The 16,168-nt window shown below is 34.6% G+C and overlaps 1 protein-coding gene across 13 annotated transcripts in view; it reads right to left on the minus strand.

Annotated features, from left to right (window-relative positions):
* The window catches only part of DCAF6 (DDB1 and CUL4 associated factor 6), a 52,478-nt gene that overhangs the window by 28,587 nt on the left and 7,723 nt on the right, over nt 1-16,168 (minus strand). For all 13 annotated transcript variants that reach the window (XM_087937461.1, XM_087937460.1, XM_026700731.2 and 10 more), the window contains exons 2-9: nt 15,931-15,992; nt 13,978-14,070; nt 13,352-13,537; nt 12,838-12,951; nt 11,558-11,693; nt 7,450-7,664; nt 4,112-4,205; nt 278-397 (exon numbers count right to left, since the gene is read on the minus strand). In XM_087937461.1, the coding sequence (XP_087793587.1) occupies nt 278-397; nt 4,112-4,205; nt 7,450-7,664; nt 11,558-11,693; nt 12,838-12,951; nt 13,352-13,537; nt 13,978-14,070; nt 15,931-15,992 (1,020 nt within the window). The remainder of the gene's footprint in view (nt 1-277; nt 398-4,111; nt 4,206-7,449; nt 7,665-11,557; nt 11,694-12,837; nt 12,952-13,351; nt 13,538-13,977; nt 14,071-15,930; nt 15,993-16,168) is intronic.

A 16,168-nucleotide genomic window follows, 5' to 3' on the forward strand; every position in this document is an offset into this window, starting at 1 on the left:
AATTTTGAGTCAACAATTTTCACTGAACTGTCAGATTACTCAGCCAACATTTTACTAACTTATTAATCAGCATGCTATGCTGAAGTCAAAAAATGTCATGTCTACAGCTCTCCCACAATCAGTTACCCAATGAAAAAATAGGTATGATTAATCAGAAAAGATTTGTTTTGACAAAATTACTCTTGAGTTGAGAAAGCAACCTTATAATATCAGCATATTTTGGATTAAATAGACTTGTTACTGTCACTTGATTGTGAGGGCGGTTAAAGGCATTTACCTCTAGAGTGTGATCGTCCTCTTCCTCTGTTGCTCTGTGCAACTTCACTTGCTTCTTCAAACCATCTTGACAACATGTCAGACATTCTTTGCATTAATGAAACGTTGGGGCTCTGTTCACCTATGTATAAATAGTGGTATTAATGCTTTTACTGTACTTTTTCTTTTACTAACTGCAATCATGTATATTTACATCTCCGAAAAATGAAAGAATAAAAACAAGTGATATTTAATTTTTATATTTTGTATGGTTTTTGTATTTTATTACTGTTGTTGTTATTGTTATTTGTATGGCTGCCTATCTCATTAGGTAAATCTGAATAGCTCACAACAGGTAAAAATAATCTAACAAAAGCAAGTTAAAGAACAAATATGGAAATTTCTAAAATCATCAATAATCATTTAAAAACAAAAATAACAAAGATGAGCAGCAGAATCCAACCTTACATCAGTTCAACACAGCCCCTGTAAAAGCTTCCATCGTTGCCAGACCCCCAGGTCTTCAAGGCCTTTCTAAAGGCCAGCAGAGTTGGGGTCAATCTAAATTCCAGGCATTATGTTTCACAGGTTGTAGACTATATCAGAAAAGACTTTCTTCCTGGGTTCTACTAGATTACATTCTTTCATGGATGGAACCTGTAATCTCTCTTGCCAATTCTACTGGAACAGATAGATGCAACTTGGAGAGGTGAACTCTAAATTAACCTGATCCTATGCTGTATAGGGCTTTACAGGACATTATAACCCAGAAACATACTGGCAATTAAAACAGTTTGCAGAATGTAAAGTATTATGCAAAATATTATTTTTATAATAAAATCAGAATATAACTGAATTACATTCCAGAATCAATCCTATCCATTTTCCTATGCAAATTAAACACTGGAAAAAATAAAAATGGATGAGAGGAGGATGAAAATGAAGAAAGAAAACTGTAGGAATAGTTAAAGAAAGAGAGGCAAGGCTAGCAAGTATATTCATTCTCTCAAGAAACAGAGCACTCTAAAAGTGTACATGTTACTGTGATCACTTCAAGTAAATTTCAGTCTTATTTAAACTAACATCTTATTGCACAAAACAAATTCTCTTTGCTTTGTTTCCTGAATCATTCTGTAGAAGAATCTGAAAGGATAGGGAAAATCAAAGGCTAATGGTTTATAGTACAGTTGCAAAATTAAGGTTAACCCACAGTAGTGGTAAAATTGAGTGAGCTCTGCAAGTATGAGAAAAACCAACTGAAAAGCATATAATTATATAATTTGTGATACTGGACCACATAGAAGAAAAATGGCACTGATATTCAAAAAGAAATTTGCTAAATATATATCTGACAATAACCCAATAAATTATAGGACCTATTACAATGAGTATATATAATGAATATCAGTGAATGTATTTGCTACATATGCAGTTAAGAAATGAAGAATTATATGGCCAATTGAAAAGGATGCTAAAAACAGTATTTAAAAAGATATAATACTGTTCAGTAAGGGGTGACTTTAATACAGAGAAATGGAGGAACAAGAATCACAGGAAAATTTGAACTAAATTAACATAATACCTGCTTTAAGGAATAGAAATGCAGGCTCAGCAAAATCACATCATAAAATGCACAACTCTGGAATCAAATTGATTTGACGATAGGAAACACATGATAAGTGCAATTTAGTCAACCAGGATACTACCAGATGCAGATTGTGGAACAGACCTTGAATTCTTGGTATCAAATTTATGCATTAAACCTACAAAATCAAACTGGAGGACATATAAGAGTATAAGAGCAATGCAAAGAAAAAGTCAGTATACTTAATTTAAGTGAAAGAGAATCTGAGGAGCTAAGATTTAAGAGACATTATGAAAAAAAAAGTAAAAATATGTTCCCAAAATTCCAAAGACAAAAAGATCCAAATGGTTTTCAGAACAAGCTATTACAACAGCCAGTAAAACATAAAGAATGAAAACCTTGAGCAATTTACAGCAATTACTGAATCACAATTTTCAAGGGTAAACAAGGAAAGACATCAATCGAGTGTTGACAAATAAAAGGATATAACATCAAAAGGAAAAGAAGAGATATTGTTAAGAAGATCAGAGAAATAAAGAAAAAATCTACAGGAGAAGTAAGAATATTTAAGAATAACAGAAGAAACTAAATAAGAATATTGTATTAAAGGAAAATATTCTGAAACTCTAATAGACAAGAATTAGAATATAAGAAACATTTGCAGAATGCTAATACATTCAGGAACTGATAGAAAGTAGGTAGAGTATTGTCAAATAGAAAAGCACCAAGCACAGGTGAAATACTTTTAAAACCACTTAGAACAGGCAGTTAAATAGTTCTATGTCAACAAATATAAAACATTATCTGGTTTTAAAGTATAGAGAAGATTAATTGGTAGTTATATCTATAGTAAAATTGTGAGATGTAAAAATTACCAAATCACAGTATAAAATTCCACACAAAACTTTAACTTACTTCCTTACAAAAAAGATTACAGCTATATATTGAGAAAAAGGAAAAAAACAACCAGATTTCTAAAATGGCATAGGATAGGCAGCACAATGAAGTCAGCAAGAGAATATAAGGGTTTTTTTAGTCTTTGTTTTAATGATCATGCAGAAGGTGAAATATACTAAAACTAAAGGATGTGCCAGAATATTATTTTCCTGAGGAATTTGTACAATAAACAAAAAGGAAAAAACAGAACAAGAAGAGATGACAACTATGATCTGAATAGTAACTCCTAACAGTAACTGGAATATGTAGATAGTTAACACAGCCTTGTTAACTGAAAGTCAAGTTAGGCTGATTGTGAAAATAAAAACATGAGAAATCTGTTCTTAAAAAGATAAAGATTATAGCAATTGATAAGCATTATGAACTTTATTTGAAGGTGAAATAGTGAAATTGGAAGCTAGGGTCAGTAATACAAAAAAAAGAGGAAAATCTGCTGGAAATGTAAAGAAAAGATTAATCTCAGGGAGAAAGATAAGGATAGTTAAAGTAATGGGATTTTTCATTGCAATTTTCAGTGATAGCACTTGGCTGTGAAAGCTGGACACTGAGAAAGAAAGAGAACAATAATTTTGAATTATGGATCTGGAAACAGTTGCTAAGAGTATAATGAATCACGAGAATCTCCAATCAATGAAGTTCTATATCAAATAAAAACTGACTGCTCCTTTTAGGGAATTAAAGTCAAGTTAAAACTCAAGTGTGAAAGAAAGCAGTGATTGACAATGAGTTAAGGGAAACAGAAGATGCAGAAGACAATGGATAAAGTGGAGAGAAGAAATTAAAGTTACTGCTAGAATGACTTTGAAAGGACTTTACACTTGGGGACTTAAGCATTTGACAATATTGTCACTCTGAGTTGAATTTGAATCAATTGCAAGTATGGTGTATAAACAGAGATTTTGCTACATCTCCTGATTGTACTCTTCCAGCAATGACTAACACCCACCCACCCCCACCCCTCACCCCCGCTTTAGTGGGTACCCAATCTATCAGAATAGGTTTGGAAAAATTCAGAAATTCAAATTCTTCTCACTAGACTTTCCCAACTTAGTTATAATGGGGAAGATTGGCTTAATATAAAGTAACATTTCTGCATCAGACCTGATGCTTGATAGAAGAGAAGAACAAAAAACAATTTGTCTGCAGCCTGAAAAAACATAATTTATGAAGTCATGGATAATTGTCTAAATGTGGTCATTATCTACAATTAGAGACAGACATGTCTACCATGTCTAAAATTATAACATCATTATACATATAACTAAGCAAATTTGAATAAAAATTAGTATAAATATAAATATAGAAATTTAGTACCATCTCTTTCTCTTTCACTTTCTGGCCTTGCTCTTGGTCCAGTATCTGACCAATCTCCTCTTAATCGCAAACGTTTGACAGGAGGCTGCCGTAACTAAAGAAAAAAAGCAGGGAAATTATAGATGCAAATGTTCTATTTTATTTAGTTAAAAATATGAGATAAAGTTAAAATTCTTGCACTATTATTGTCTTATTTTATCAGCATGGACAAAGCTGCAACCATAATTTGGTTTAGGAAGAAAGGTAGAAAACTAATAGTCATTATATATAAATGGACTACTTTAGATATCTGGAAGAGGTTGAGATTGATGAGTGAGATTTTTAATAATTTTTTTCTCTCTATTATCAGAGTCCAGGAATAACAACAAACTGATGCATGTTTTTTTAACTTTCAGAATCCCCAATTTTTAACTATTAGTTGGTATTTATGGCATTATATTTAAAATCATCAAAAGAAGACCATGTTGGCTAAACCTATGCCATAGCATAGATGCCTTTTCAATCTTTCTTCAGATAAAAAAAAATGCCATAAGGTACAGATACACATAGTGAAAACAGTTGAAAACAGTGAGTGAGCTACGGAAATATTTAGATTAATATTTAGTAAAAATAGAAATCTGGCTATAGTATTATATGCTCTTTTCCCTCAATCTCTCTCTTACCCAGATGATACTGCTTACCATTAAAAAAAATTAATTTTCTATTTAAAAGACACAACGTACTCTATAGAAACATTATATGATATGGGCAAAAATGATATGCCAAAAACCAGAAATGTCTTAAGCAAAATTGCAATTTGCCTATGATTTAATAACAAACAATTCAGGATTTATTTTGCTGTGTGATAGCATAGTGCTATTTGCTTCAAAACCAAGATGTACTTTAAACCTTGAATAAACACAGCACTCTTACTATTCATTAAAGCAACCTCCTTTTTTTTAAGTTTGTGTGGAAAGTTCAAATACTCCTTCTGAATCATTTTCAAATGTGTACATGGCTCTAATAATCAGCTAAAAAATAGGATTGTCTGTTGTGCTTTAAAATAAGAAAAGCGAACCTGTCATATCTCATCTTCTGTTTGTTACAAACATTTGTTTATTGTCATATCAACAGACTTTAGAGGGTTACATCAAGCAAACAGTTCAGTCCAAACAATTCAAACCATGTAATACCAATTCAAAACATATTAAATAAAAACAACTGGAACACATATAAAATGTAAAAACTAAAAACACCAAAACAACAAAGGGAACCTAAACCTTATTTAGTTTCCAACTGTCTCACAGAATGAACGCAAATTTACTCCATTTCTGACATTCAAAATGTGGGGATCAGTTGGATATCCAGGGCAAACTGTTCCTTAATAATGGGACAACCACATAGGTCTGTCTACTGCGTTCCAACCTTACCTCTCATGAGAAGGAACCCAAAGCATCCTTTCAAAAACACTGTTTATATGCTCTTACAGATTAAGATCTGAACTTTGAATTTCATTCAGAATCCTATTTATATCAATGCAGTGCTTGTTAAAGCTGCTCTTACCCATCAGGAAATGGACAGGTGCATTCTGTTCCACTATATTTTCTAAGTGTTCTGCACAGGAAGACTCAAATATAGGTAGTCCTCGATTTATGACCATAATTGAGCCCACAATTTCTGTTGTTAAGCAAGATAGTTGTTAGGTGAGTTTTGCCCCATGTTATGACTTTTCTTACCAAAGCTGTGAAGTGATTCACTGCAGTTGTTACGTTAGTAACATCTTGTTAAGTGAATCTGGCTTCCCCATTGACTTTGCTTGTCAGCAGGATGCAAAAGTTGATCACATGATCCTGGGATACTGCAACCATCATAAATACATGCCAGTTGCGAAGCATCCAAATTTTGATCATGTGGCCCTCAGGATGCTGCAACAGTTGGAAGTGAAAAACGGTCATAAGTCACTTTTTTCAGTGCCATTGTAATGGTAATTAAATGAATACAACTGTTTGAGGACTACCAGTACAGTATGTTGCAATTGTCAAATTCATAGATATGGATATGAATCATTGTAGTCATTTTCTAAATAGCAAGCAATATTGTTATAAATAATACATGCCCTATGAATATTTATCAAATGTAAACTTCCCTTGCTTAATGTTAGATCTATGTTTCCTATGTTTTGTTCATAAAGCCTATGAACAAAAGAAAAAAGGGGGTTGCAGGGTACAATGTCAAATTTGTAACTCAAATGCATTGATGACCGTGCTCATAGTGTCATTCTTAAGCACTAAATTATTCAAACATGTTTTTTTTCTTCTTGTCTCAAATTCAATATATAGTGAAATATCTTCTCCCTGTTTTCTACCAGTAGATTTCTAATGTGTGTGGTTATCATGACAGAGAGACCAAATGCATTTTAATACTAAAACTTTTGTTAAGCTTTTTCTTTTTGGAGGGGGGTATATTGCACAATGTAGAGTTACCCAGGTTAAAAGTTTGTTTACCAGCTTTGGCACAATAAAGTTTGCCCAAATTTCTTTCATATGCCAGACAGATTCTTTTCCTTTTGTGTAAGGGGTTGGACAACATGTTGACAGCTCTTTTGTCTCCATAGTAATGGGAGTAGTGATTGCAAGTATGGGATTAAGAGGGAGATGAGACGCACAATTAAAATGACCATACAACATGATGGTAAATATGTGAGAGCAAAAAAAAAAAAAAAAAGATGCTGACGGAAAACTCAAACAGTTTTGGCAAGAAATTTGCGGTGTTTTTAAACCTTTGGTACAAATTAACTTTCTAGCATAAATTCCATAATAGCTTCCTTTTGTTGTTTTTGCATAAAGAGAATTTATGCAAGAGAAAATAAGAGAAAATAACAAAACACAGCAATGAAAATTCATTTAAATGAAAAAAATATAGGTAGCAAAGTGCTATACTTGATACAGTCAGTAAACTTCCTTATATCAAAACTAGAGTATCAGACTGTAATCCAGCATAGCTTGAATCATTCAGTGTTGCAATTGTTCACAGCAAATTTAAAATGTATAGTTCAGAAAGGAAACATCATAATTTTAAAAACAAGAAACAGCACATCTATTTGCATATTTTCTTATATGCTGCCCAAAGTTACTTAGTTGGGCAGCCATTTAAATGTTTAAACAAACTTACTTTCTTCTAATGTTTTCTTCTAATACTGAAATTGTAGCCAATATTTTTGTTTATGGGTTTTCTTTAATATGATTGTGTCAGAATCTCTAACAAAACTACCTATCTGACATTGATCATTGATTAAATATTTCATTTTTTAAAATGCAGCTGATTATCCTGACATCAAATCAGCACTATGAAAAGCTTACCTCTTCTCTTCGCTCTTCTGCAGAAGGAACTTTCAATTCTCTAGCTGTATCATCCTTAGGATCAAATAGGTATATGTAGTCTGAAGAATAGCTCACAAGAATTTCTTGTCCATCTTCACTGTAGCAGAGAGATGTTACCCTACAGGATTTATTATTAAGATGAGGAGGAACAAAACGTGCCACCAATCCTGTAGTACCCCTGCCTGCATAATTACCTATATGGGGGGGAAAAAACAGCTGAAAATGTTCTCCATTGCTCAAATGCTAAACAGCATATCCAAAAATGGCTGAAATTCTTCATCTGAAATGAAGAAACTTTTACTGAAAAAATATGCAGCTTGCAAGAAAAATAAAACCCTTTTTAATTATCTCAAAAGAGCAGTTTCTCACCAGAAACACAACAAAGCAACAGGAGAAATCTGAAGAACCAACTATTATAGGGTTTTGTAATTTGTTGACAAGTTGGGCAAATTTAGATTTGATGGGCCAGGAAAGATATGTCAGGAATCACTCAGTGAACTGTTTCAGGGAATTTAGTTCAAGTCTCATCGTCTAGCCTGTTCATGGTTTTGGAAGATTGTTCATGACCTCAGCCTCAGGTTCCACTGAGTAAAAGCCAGGTCTGTTTGTAATAAAAATGCATTTGCTCATGATTTGGTCATGGATAAGCAAGCAAAACTGACGTTCAAAATTTTCTTCCTATCAGTGGTAGAATAGAGTAAAATGAAATCAAGATCAGTAAAACAAAACAAGATTGGTTACAGTTCAATTGGTTGATCAATCAGATCAATCAATGAACATCTAAATATCCACTCAAATTTAATAATAATCCCCCAGAAGGCCCTTTCAATCATCTTCCCTAAAAACCCTAAAATCTAGCTTTCCTTCTTTTTCATATTAAATTATTTTGTACACTGCAATCTTTGACTTCTTCATAATTGCAATGGCCTCCAAAATATTTCCCTCCAGAGCTTCAGGTCATTAATTTGGACCTGCCACTGCAACAAGTCACATTCTGTTGGATGGTATAAAGTATCTGTAACAAATTAATAAATAAAATAGGAGGTTATTTATAAAATATATAAAATAAATTTAATGCATAAAGTCTATTTCTTAGTTTAAATTATAGTTTTCTGTGTTTTCCATCTCAAAGTGGAAGGAAACTATATTTAAAAATTAGCAATTGTAGCAAAAAAAAACTAAAACAAGGCAAAATCAAGCAAAACCCCATATTTGCTCTAAAACTGCCCTATTTTTTTAAAAAAATTAACAGAACCATCATCTTTAGTATTTAAACCATGAAACAACAACTAAAACCAGTTTTTAAAAGAAAATATTTCTACATTTATTTCTCATGAAGCTCAAAAAATATTGTTGATGGGCATGCAATTTCTTCCTTGAGCTATTCTCTTTTATATCAAACCAAAAAGCTGTATTTTCTTTGGAGTTCAAAAATTATCTTGGAAATTAGTGGACAGCCAGCTGAATGCAGGCATAAAATAATACTAGGCTGAATACAGAATACAGAAAAACAGAGTTGGAAGAGACCTTGGAGGTCTTCTAGTCCAACCTCCTGCTCAGGCAGGAAACCCTATACTATTTTAGACAAATAATCCCATCTCTTCTTAAAAACTTCCAGTGTTGGAGCATTCACAACTTCTGGAGGCAAGTGGTTCCACTGATTAATTGTTCTGTCAGGAAATTTCCCCTTAGTTCTTAGTTTTTCTCTGCTTGATTATTTCTGTCAATTGCTTCTTGTCCTGCCTTCAGGTGCCTTGGAGAATAGATCGATTCCGTATTCTTTGTGGCAGCCCCTGAGATATTGGAGCACTGCTATCATGTCATCCCTAGTCCTTCTTTTCATTAAACTAGACAAACCCAATTCTAACAACCATTCTTTATATGTTTTAGCCTCTAGTCCCCTAATCATATTTGTTGCTCTTCTCTGTACTCTTTCCAGAGTCTCAACATCTTTTTTATAATATGGTGACTAAAACTGGATGCAGTATTCCAAATGTGGTCTTACCAAGGCATTATAAAGTAGTATTAACATTTCACGTCATCTTGATTCTATCCCTCTGTAATGCAGCCTAGGACTGCATTAGCTTTTTTTGGCAGATACAGCTCACTGCTGGCTCATATTTAAGTGATTGTTCACTAGGACTCCAAGATCCCAGTTACTACTATTGAGCCATCTATATTATACCTGGTTTTTCTTGTCTAAATGTAGAACTTAACTTTCTTCACTATTGAATTTTATTTTGCTAGATAGGGTGCACAAATCCCATTTAAATAAACAGAATGTCAATACTTTTCAGTCCACATTGCAAGAAAATACTGAGGACAACTTTAACAGACTTTGGGAGTCATTTAAAAAATAGTATTCTGAATATTATTAGTTGTTACGAATAAAACCAAACAGAGCGGATAAAATATTTTGCATTACATAAATTCATTGGAAATTCACATCCAATATACTGTATCTCAGTCATACATACATACATACACACATACATGTTCGTAGATTTTCACGGGTACAGGTATGCAGGTCTTGGGGTGTTCGGGTCTTTTCCCGTGTAAGATTGAGAGTATCTTGCCGACGTTTCGACGAGGTCCCACTCGCCATCTTCAGGCTGGTGCTTTCGGCTTAATGCTTGTGCGAGCAAAGCATGATCGGAGCTGCCGTCTCTCTATAAATACTGGTGGGGAGGTGTGGTGTGCTGGCTCTGTTGTAAACAGGCTGGTTGGCTGTGTTGTTATTTCTTCATTGGTTGATGGAGTTGATATTTGCAGATTGGCTGACTTTTTCATAAGAACCTGTGTGGCTGAGGTGCTGGCTGTATATCTATCAGCCTCCTGTGTTGTAACGACCTGAGTAATGGGCCGTTTGACCTTCTGAGTTTTATTGTTGTGACATCCTGTGTCTTGTGCTGTAATCTCCTGTGTTATAACAACCTGGGTAATGGACTGTGTGATGACCTTCTGAGTTCTATTGTTGTGATCTCCTGGGTCTTGTGCTGTAATCTCCTGGGTTGTTGGCTGTGTTGTAACATCCTGAGGTTTTGTGGTGTAACCTCCTGAGTTCCGTGATGTGATATCCTGAGTGGGTGGGTGTGATGTAACGTTCCGGGTTTTGGTTAGGGTCCAAGTTTGAGGTCTGGCTATGTGTTCAAGGCGTGTGTCAGTTTGCTTGGTTTGGGGGTTGGAGTATGTGGCAGCCGGTGATGCAGCTGTGGTCTGGTTTCTGGATGGTGGCCACCCTTCATCTATGGTATGAGCCTGGGTTTGAGTCTGATGAGGGAGACTGGTGGTGTCATGTGTTGTTTTGGGTCCGGTGTTGGTTTTCGTCGCTGGGACTTGTTTGTTGATAAGGGCTAGTTTCCAGATGTCACAACAATAGAACTCAGAAGGTCATCACATAGCTCATTACCCAGATCGTTACAACACAGGAGGCTGATAGACATACAGCCAGGAGATTACAGCACAAGACCCAGGATGTCACAACAATAAAACTCAGAAGGTCATCACACAGCCCATTACCCAGGTCGTTACAACATAGGAGGCTGATAGACATATAGCCAGCACCTCAGCCACACAGATTCTTATGAAAAAGCCAGCCAATCTGCAAACATCAACTCCATCAACCAATCAAGAAATAACAACACAGCCAACCAGCCTGTTTACAACAGAGCCAGCACACCATACCTCCCCACCAGTATTTATAGAGAGACGGCAGCTCCGATCATGCTTTGCTCGCACGAGCACAAAGCCGAAAGCACCAGCCTGAAGATGGCGAGTGGGACCTCGTCAAAACGTTGGCAAGATACTCTCAATCTTATACGGGAAAAGACCCGAACACACCAAGACCTGCATACACACACACACACACACATATATATATATACATATACACACACACACACACACACATATATATATACATATACACACACATGGTATTCAGCTTTGTTCGGGTATTTTCCCACGTCATGTGACGTGGGAAAATACCCGAACAAAGCTGAATATCATACATGTAAGTACCCGCGAAAACTTAAGAAAACATACACACACACACACACACACACAAATCATACTTGCATCATTGTACCTGTTGCTCTTGTGCCAAGCATACGTCGATCATATATTCTTACTGAACTATCAGAACAGCCAACTGCAAGGTAATATGGTATTGGTGGGCAGATGGCTACAGATGTGGCAGCTCTCCTACAATTGATTAAAATATCCTAAAGCAAAAAAGAGGAAATACTGCATTTATCTGAAAAGCTCACACAAATATTGTATTATCTGATCTATGACTGCAATACAAAATTAACTTGGGATGATTAATTTAAGACAAACTAAGTCTGCCTCTCATCAAAAAATATTTTAATCATTAAAAAGCAGACAAGAATACAGTTCCCAGACCAAGACCAGATCACAAAAACAGTGTGTGTGTGTGTGTGTGTGGGTGTGTGTGTGTGTGTGTAATTTATTAAACAAATTTATACAGCCACCCATCTCACCAAAAATGACTCTGGGTGGCAGGAAAAAAAACCAGATAAAACCAGAAATGTAAAAACAACAGATATAAAATATAAAAATACATATTGATAAATATAAAAATACACAAACTGTAGGCCAAAGAACAATACATTGTCCACCTCAACAATCAAGATAACTAAGTTTCCATTTCCCTGGGCACCCTAGGGCTGACAACATAACCAGGTTTTGAGAGCCTTTCAAAATATCAAAATATAGCAATTTCCAATCATCATTATCTTTCTATGTTTAGATTTTCTTGAAAAGAAAAAGACTAGAAAATATATGAAAGGAGGCAGGTATTGCATAACTTACTTTAGAAAAGCTGAGTAAATTGGTTTTACATACAAATAATTGACAAATATCAAGACAATTAGGGCACAAGTAAATAAATAGCTAAATATAAAAATGCAAAACTGATAATAATGTGTAGAAGTAAAGAAGACTGAAATCATACCTGACTCCTTTAATCAGCATATTTATTTTAAAAATAAGTATTATATACTCTATTTTATCAAATTAAGTGTTAGTTATCTATTTCCATTCTAAGTAAACCTTATGTTCTATTTATATTAGTAAAGGGTACTCCTGAAAAAAAATGCAAAAAATCAAATAATTTATTAAATGTGAAACTAAATCCATATACTTCTTTCACCAATAACAGTTTTTCCCTGTTCAGTAAGAGTTTAGGTTCTGTTAGACCAGGCATAAATACAGATTATCATTTACATTTTTACATAACTTGGTTATGTATCTTGGACTCCTTTCCAGAATTTCTATTGCCAGCACCAAGTAAATCAAGTTCTGAACTTAATGTGATACTTCACATTTTTAACAAATTTCTCTTACATCTTTACAGTCTTCTTTTGTACAACTTGTCCTGATTCTTGTATCAAACCATCTTACAGTACCATCTTCTCCACAAGACAAAAATGTATAGGGATCATTTGGGACTGTCATGATCTACAAAGTAAACATAAGTAGAATTAAAAATGGCAGCAATAGTTGCCTTAAAAAACTGAGGATATGATCCAAAAATTGCACAAACTGTACCTATATAATCTTCTTATATCATGAAAATAAATCAATATATAATTAATAGTTAATATAAGAGATTGAATTTGGTATTGAATTATATAATCAGAATATAAGGAAAATAATGAGTAGCATTTGAAGTCTTTTTGGCAGAGATTGAATTTGATGTATTTATTCAATAATAGACTGAAAATAGATTTTGAAGTATTTATATTCGTTGGTCTGTTATATTTGCAAGTCACTGAAGTTCCAGTTAATGATCACAATTTGCATAAGTATTTAATTAATGCTCAAGTCTTTATAGTAATACAGTATTATATTGTAGTACCTCGTATGTAGTTCCATAGTGGCAAGTAAATTGGCACTGTCTGTTGGTTTCAGCATCTTGTTCAACATTAGTATAAAAAATGACCCCATCTCCAGAACAGGATATTATTTGCTTATCATTGGTGCATGGTAAAAATTTTGCACTAAAAATATTTGCCCTGTGTCCTGAGCGAATGGTTGTTAATACCTAGGAAACAAGATTAACATTTTATTAGGCTACACAAAGGATGGAGAATGATAATTCATGTCTACCTTTTCTGTCATCACCCCATCCATCCACCAAAATCACTTAATTATGATGCCACTTTATTTTTATAATTGATTCTGATATGTTGAGTCTCCAAATCAGCCAATTAATTTCACAGCTATAGAAGAATCTGACCATTGCATTAATACAATACTTATATGATAGCATGACTGGTAGTAGAAAAGAAATAGGAAAAATTCATATGATCTTTCCTGTGTTTTTGTGAGATTGGTGGACTTAATGGGTTTTGCATCAATCATTATAAAATATTTTGAAAACATATAGGATACATGATATTATAATATTATATAACATATATTATAAAAACATGTATTTATATTTGAACCAGAAGAATGAAGAAAAACAATTGGCTACCTTACCTTTCTACTATATGGATTAGTAATTACAAGATTAGTATCATCAGATCCAGATAGAATATATTCTCCTGTATCATTCCAGCATATTGTATTCACCTGTGAATAAATATGTAGTAGCTACATTAATCTTGAGGAGTTTTAAAAATTACATATAAAAATGTTTAATGTATTTAATTTAGCCACAGCAAAATATTAATGATTAATAAATAAAGTATTGCAAAATCCTTGGTTTGGCCTCACATTAACAAGCCTATTTTTCTGAAAACTGAAGCCACCAAAAATAATACCACTCCGAAGATGAATCCTATCAAGATTAATAATCAATTCCCAATATAAATGAACAAAGGAAATCCTAATTTAAATGTGAAAAAAAGATTTAGCTGAACATGCTTTAAGTGTGGAACAAACTAGACCTAGGAAATATGGAAATATTGTTTCCAATAGAAAATATGTAGCCCATGGTTGAATTGTGGAATCCTTGTTGCTTTTTGGGCTTTGCTCGCAGACATATCATTAACTTGGTAACATCATAAGTGCTTGTTATTGTAGGGTTTGCTCCGTTTCCATAAAATAGCTTGCCCTGCCAATGTTGGTGGAGGTGTGGTTTTCTCTTTGATAGTTCCTTGAATAGGATATTGTTTTCTGCTTGATTGTTTGACTTATATTAATCCATACTTATCTGGGTGTTGATTGCTAAAGAGAATGTGTTGTGATCTTTTTCTTTTCTTCTTAGCTTTTTACTGTCCCTTTTGGATGGTATGTAAATGTGCTTTATCTCTTTGTGTCTACTGATCGCTGATTTGTCTGACTGCAAAGTTTTCAGGAACTCCCTAGTGTTTTAGATTTAGCCTGGTCTATATTGTCTAGGAGATGCTCAATCATCCAGCTCATGTGGCAACTGGACTTTCTGTTTTTTTCTTTGAAGACATTTTGCTTCTCATTCAAAAATCTTCTTGGATAAGAAGGGAAATGTCTTCAAAGAAAAAACAAGAAAATCTAGTTGCCTCCTGAAAAAGCAACTATGACCTGGATGACTGAGAATCTCTACAGATGTTTAGCTATACAATTTGGGGTGAACACCCCTTGAATAGTGTGGGAGTAGGAATGGATTTCCAGAGGGGGAAAAGCAGCCACCATCGTCCCAGGTCTCTACTTAATCCTAGTGCTATTGCTGCCACCACTGTAAAATGTTGTCTCAAGCCTTGCACCTCAGCCAGCCACCCCAGCATCAAGTGCAAAGCCACAGCCATCTCTGCCAGCCTCTACTTTGCAGACCCTGCCATGCCCAGCCAACTTTCACCATCTTTCTTCCTCTGCTGGCAAGACATGCCTGGCCTGGGCATGTGTGAAGCAGCAGCTGGCTGCACTAGGTCTTCTTCCCAAACCTGCTTGCATGTTCTCCCAATCTTGCAATGCAGTGCAGCAGAGCCAGTGGGCACAGAACATCAAGGCCAACAGGATAAGTGGACTGCAGGTGGCAAAGATGGCAGGCAAACAGAGTGCAGGATGGTAGAGTCAATGAACACAAGGCAGGAGGAGCAGCAAGTGCAAGGCAGCAGGCCAAAAGGAACATGGGCGGATAGGCCCAGCAGGATGAACAAAGTGCAGGGTGACAGGGGGAGCAGGAGCTATATGGTGCCAGGAGGCCAAGAGGGCAGAGATGGGAAAGAAAATAGAATGTTCATTTCCAAACAAAGCCTTTCTTTCACTATATGAAATTATTTGCAATTGTCTTATTAAATTAACCAAGGTTGAATACTACTGTGCTTGTCCATTTGTGCAATGAACACTTTTAAATAATGGAGCACTTTTTACTCTGAAAATCCTTGCCTACTCTACAAATCTGCCCCTCATATTCTTATCTGGAGGGAGGTTTGCAAGGGTATAGTCAGTTCCAAATTTAAATGAGAATTTTTAAAGTGTTTAAAAATTTAAAAGAAACAAGAAATCACTTACACAGCCATCATGCACATTCAATGTTGCTTCAAGTTTTAATCTTTGGATAAATTCTCTTCTCCCTGGGAAAAAAAATACCAGAAGATTAACTGTCATATCTTAATATTTACAAACAACAACTGAAAAACACCATGGTTCTCAATTTTCTGTAGAAGTATTGCATTGCATGTAGACCCAAGATTATTAAACATCAATATTTAGAGATTGGGAATTTGATTTCCTAGACAATAGATAAGCA

This window comes from Pseudonaja textilis, chromosome 7, assembly GCF_049901715.1.
Source record: "Pseudonaja textilis isolate UNSWEBS1 chromosome 7, rPseTex1.2, whole genome shotgun sequence".
Classification (NCBI taxonomy): domain Eukaryota; kingdom Metazoa; phylum Chordata; class Lepidosauria; order Squamata; family Elapidae; genus Pseudonaja; species Pseudonaja textilis.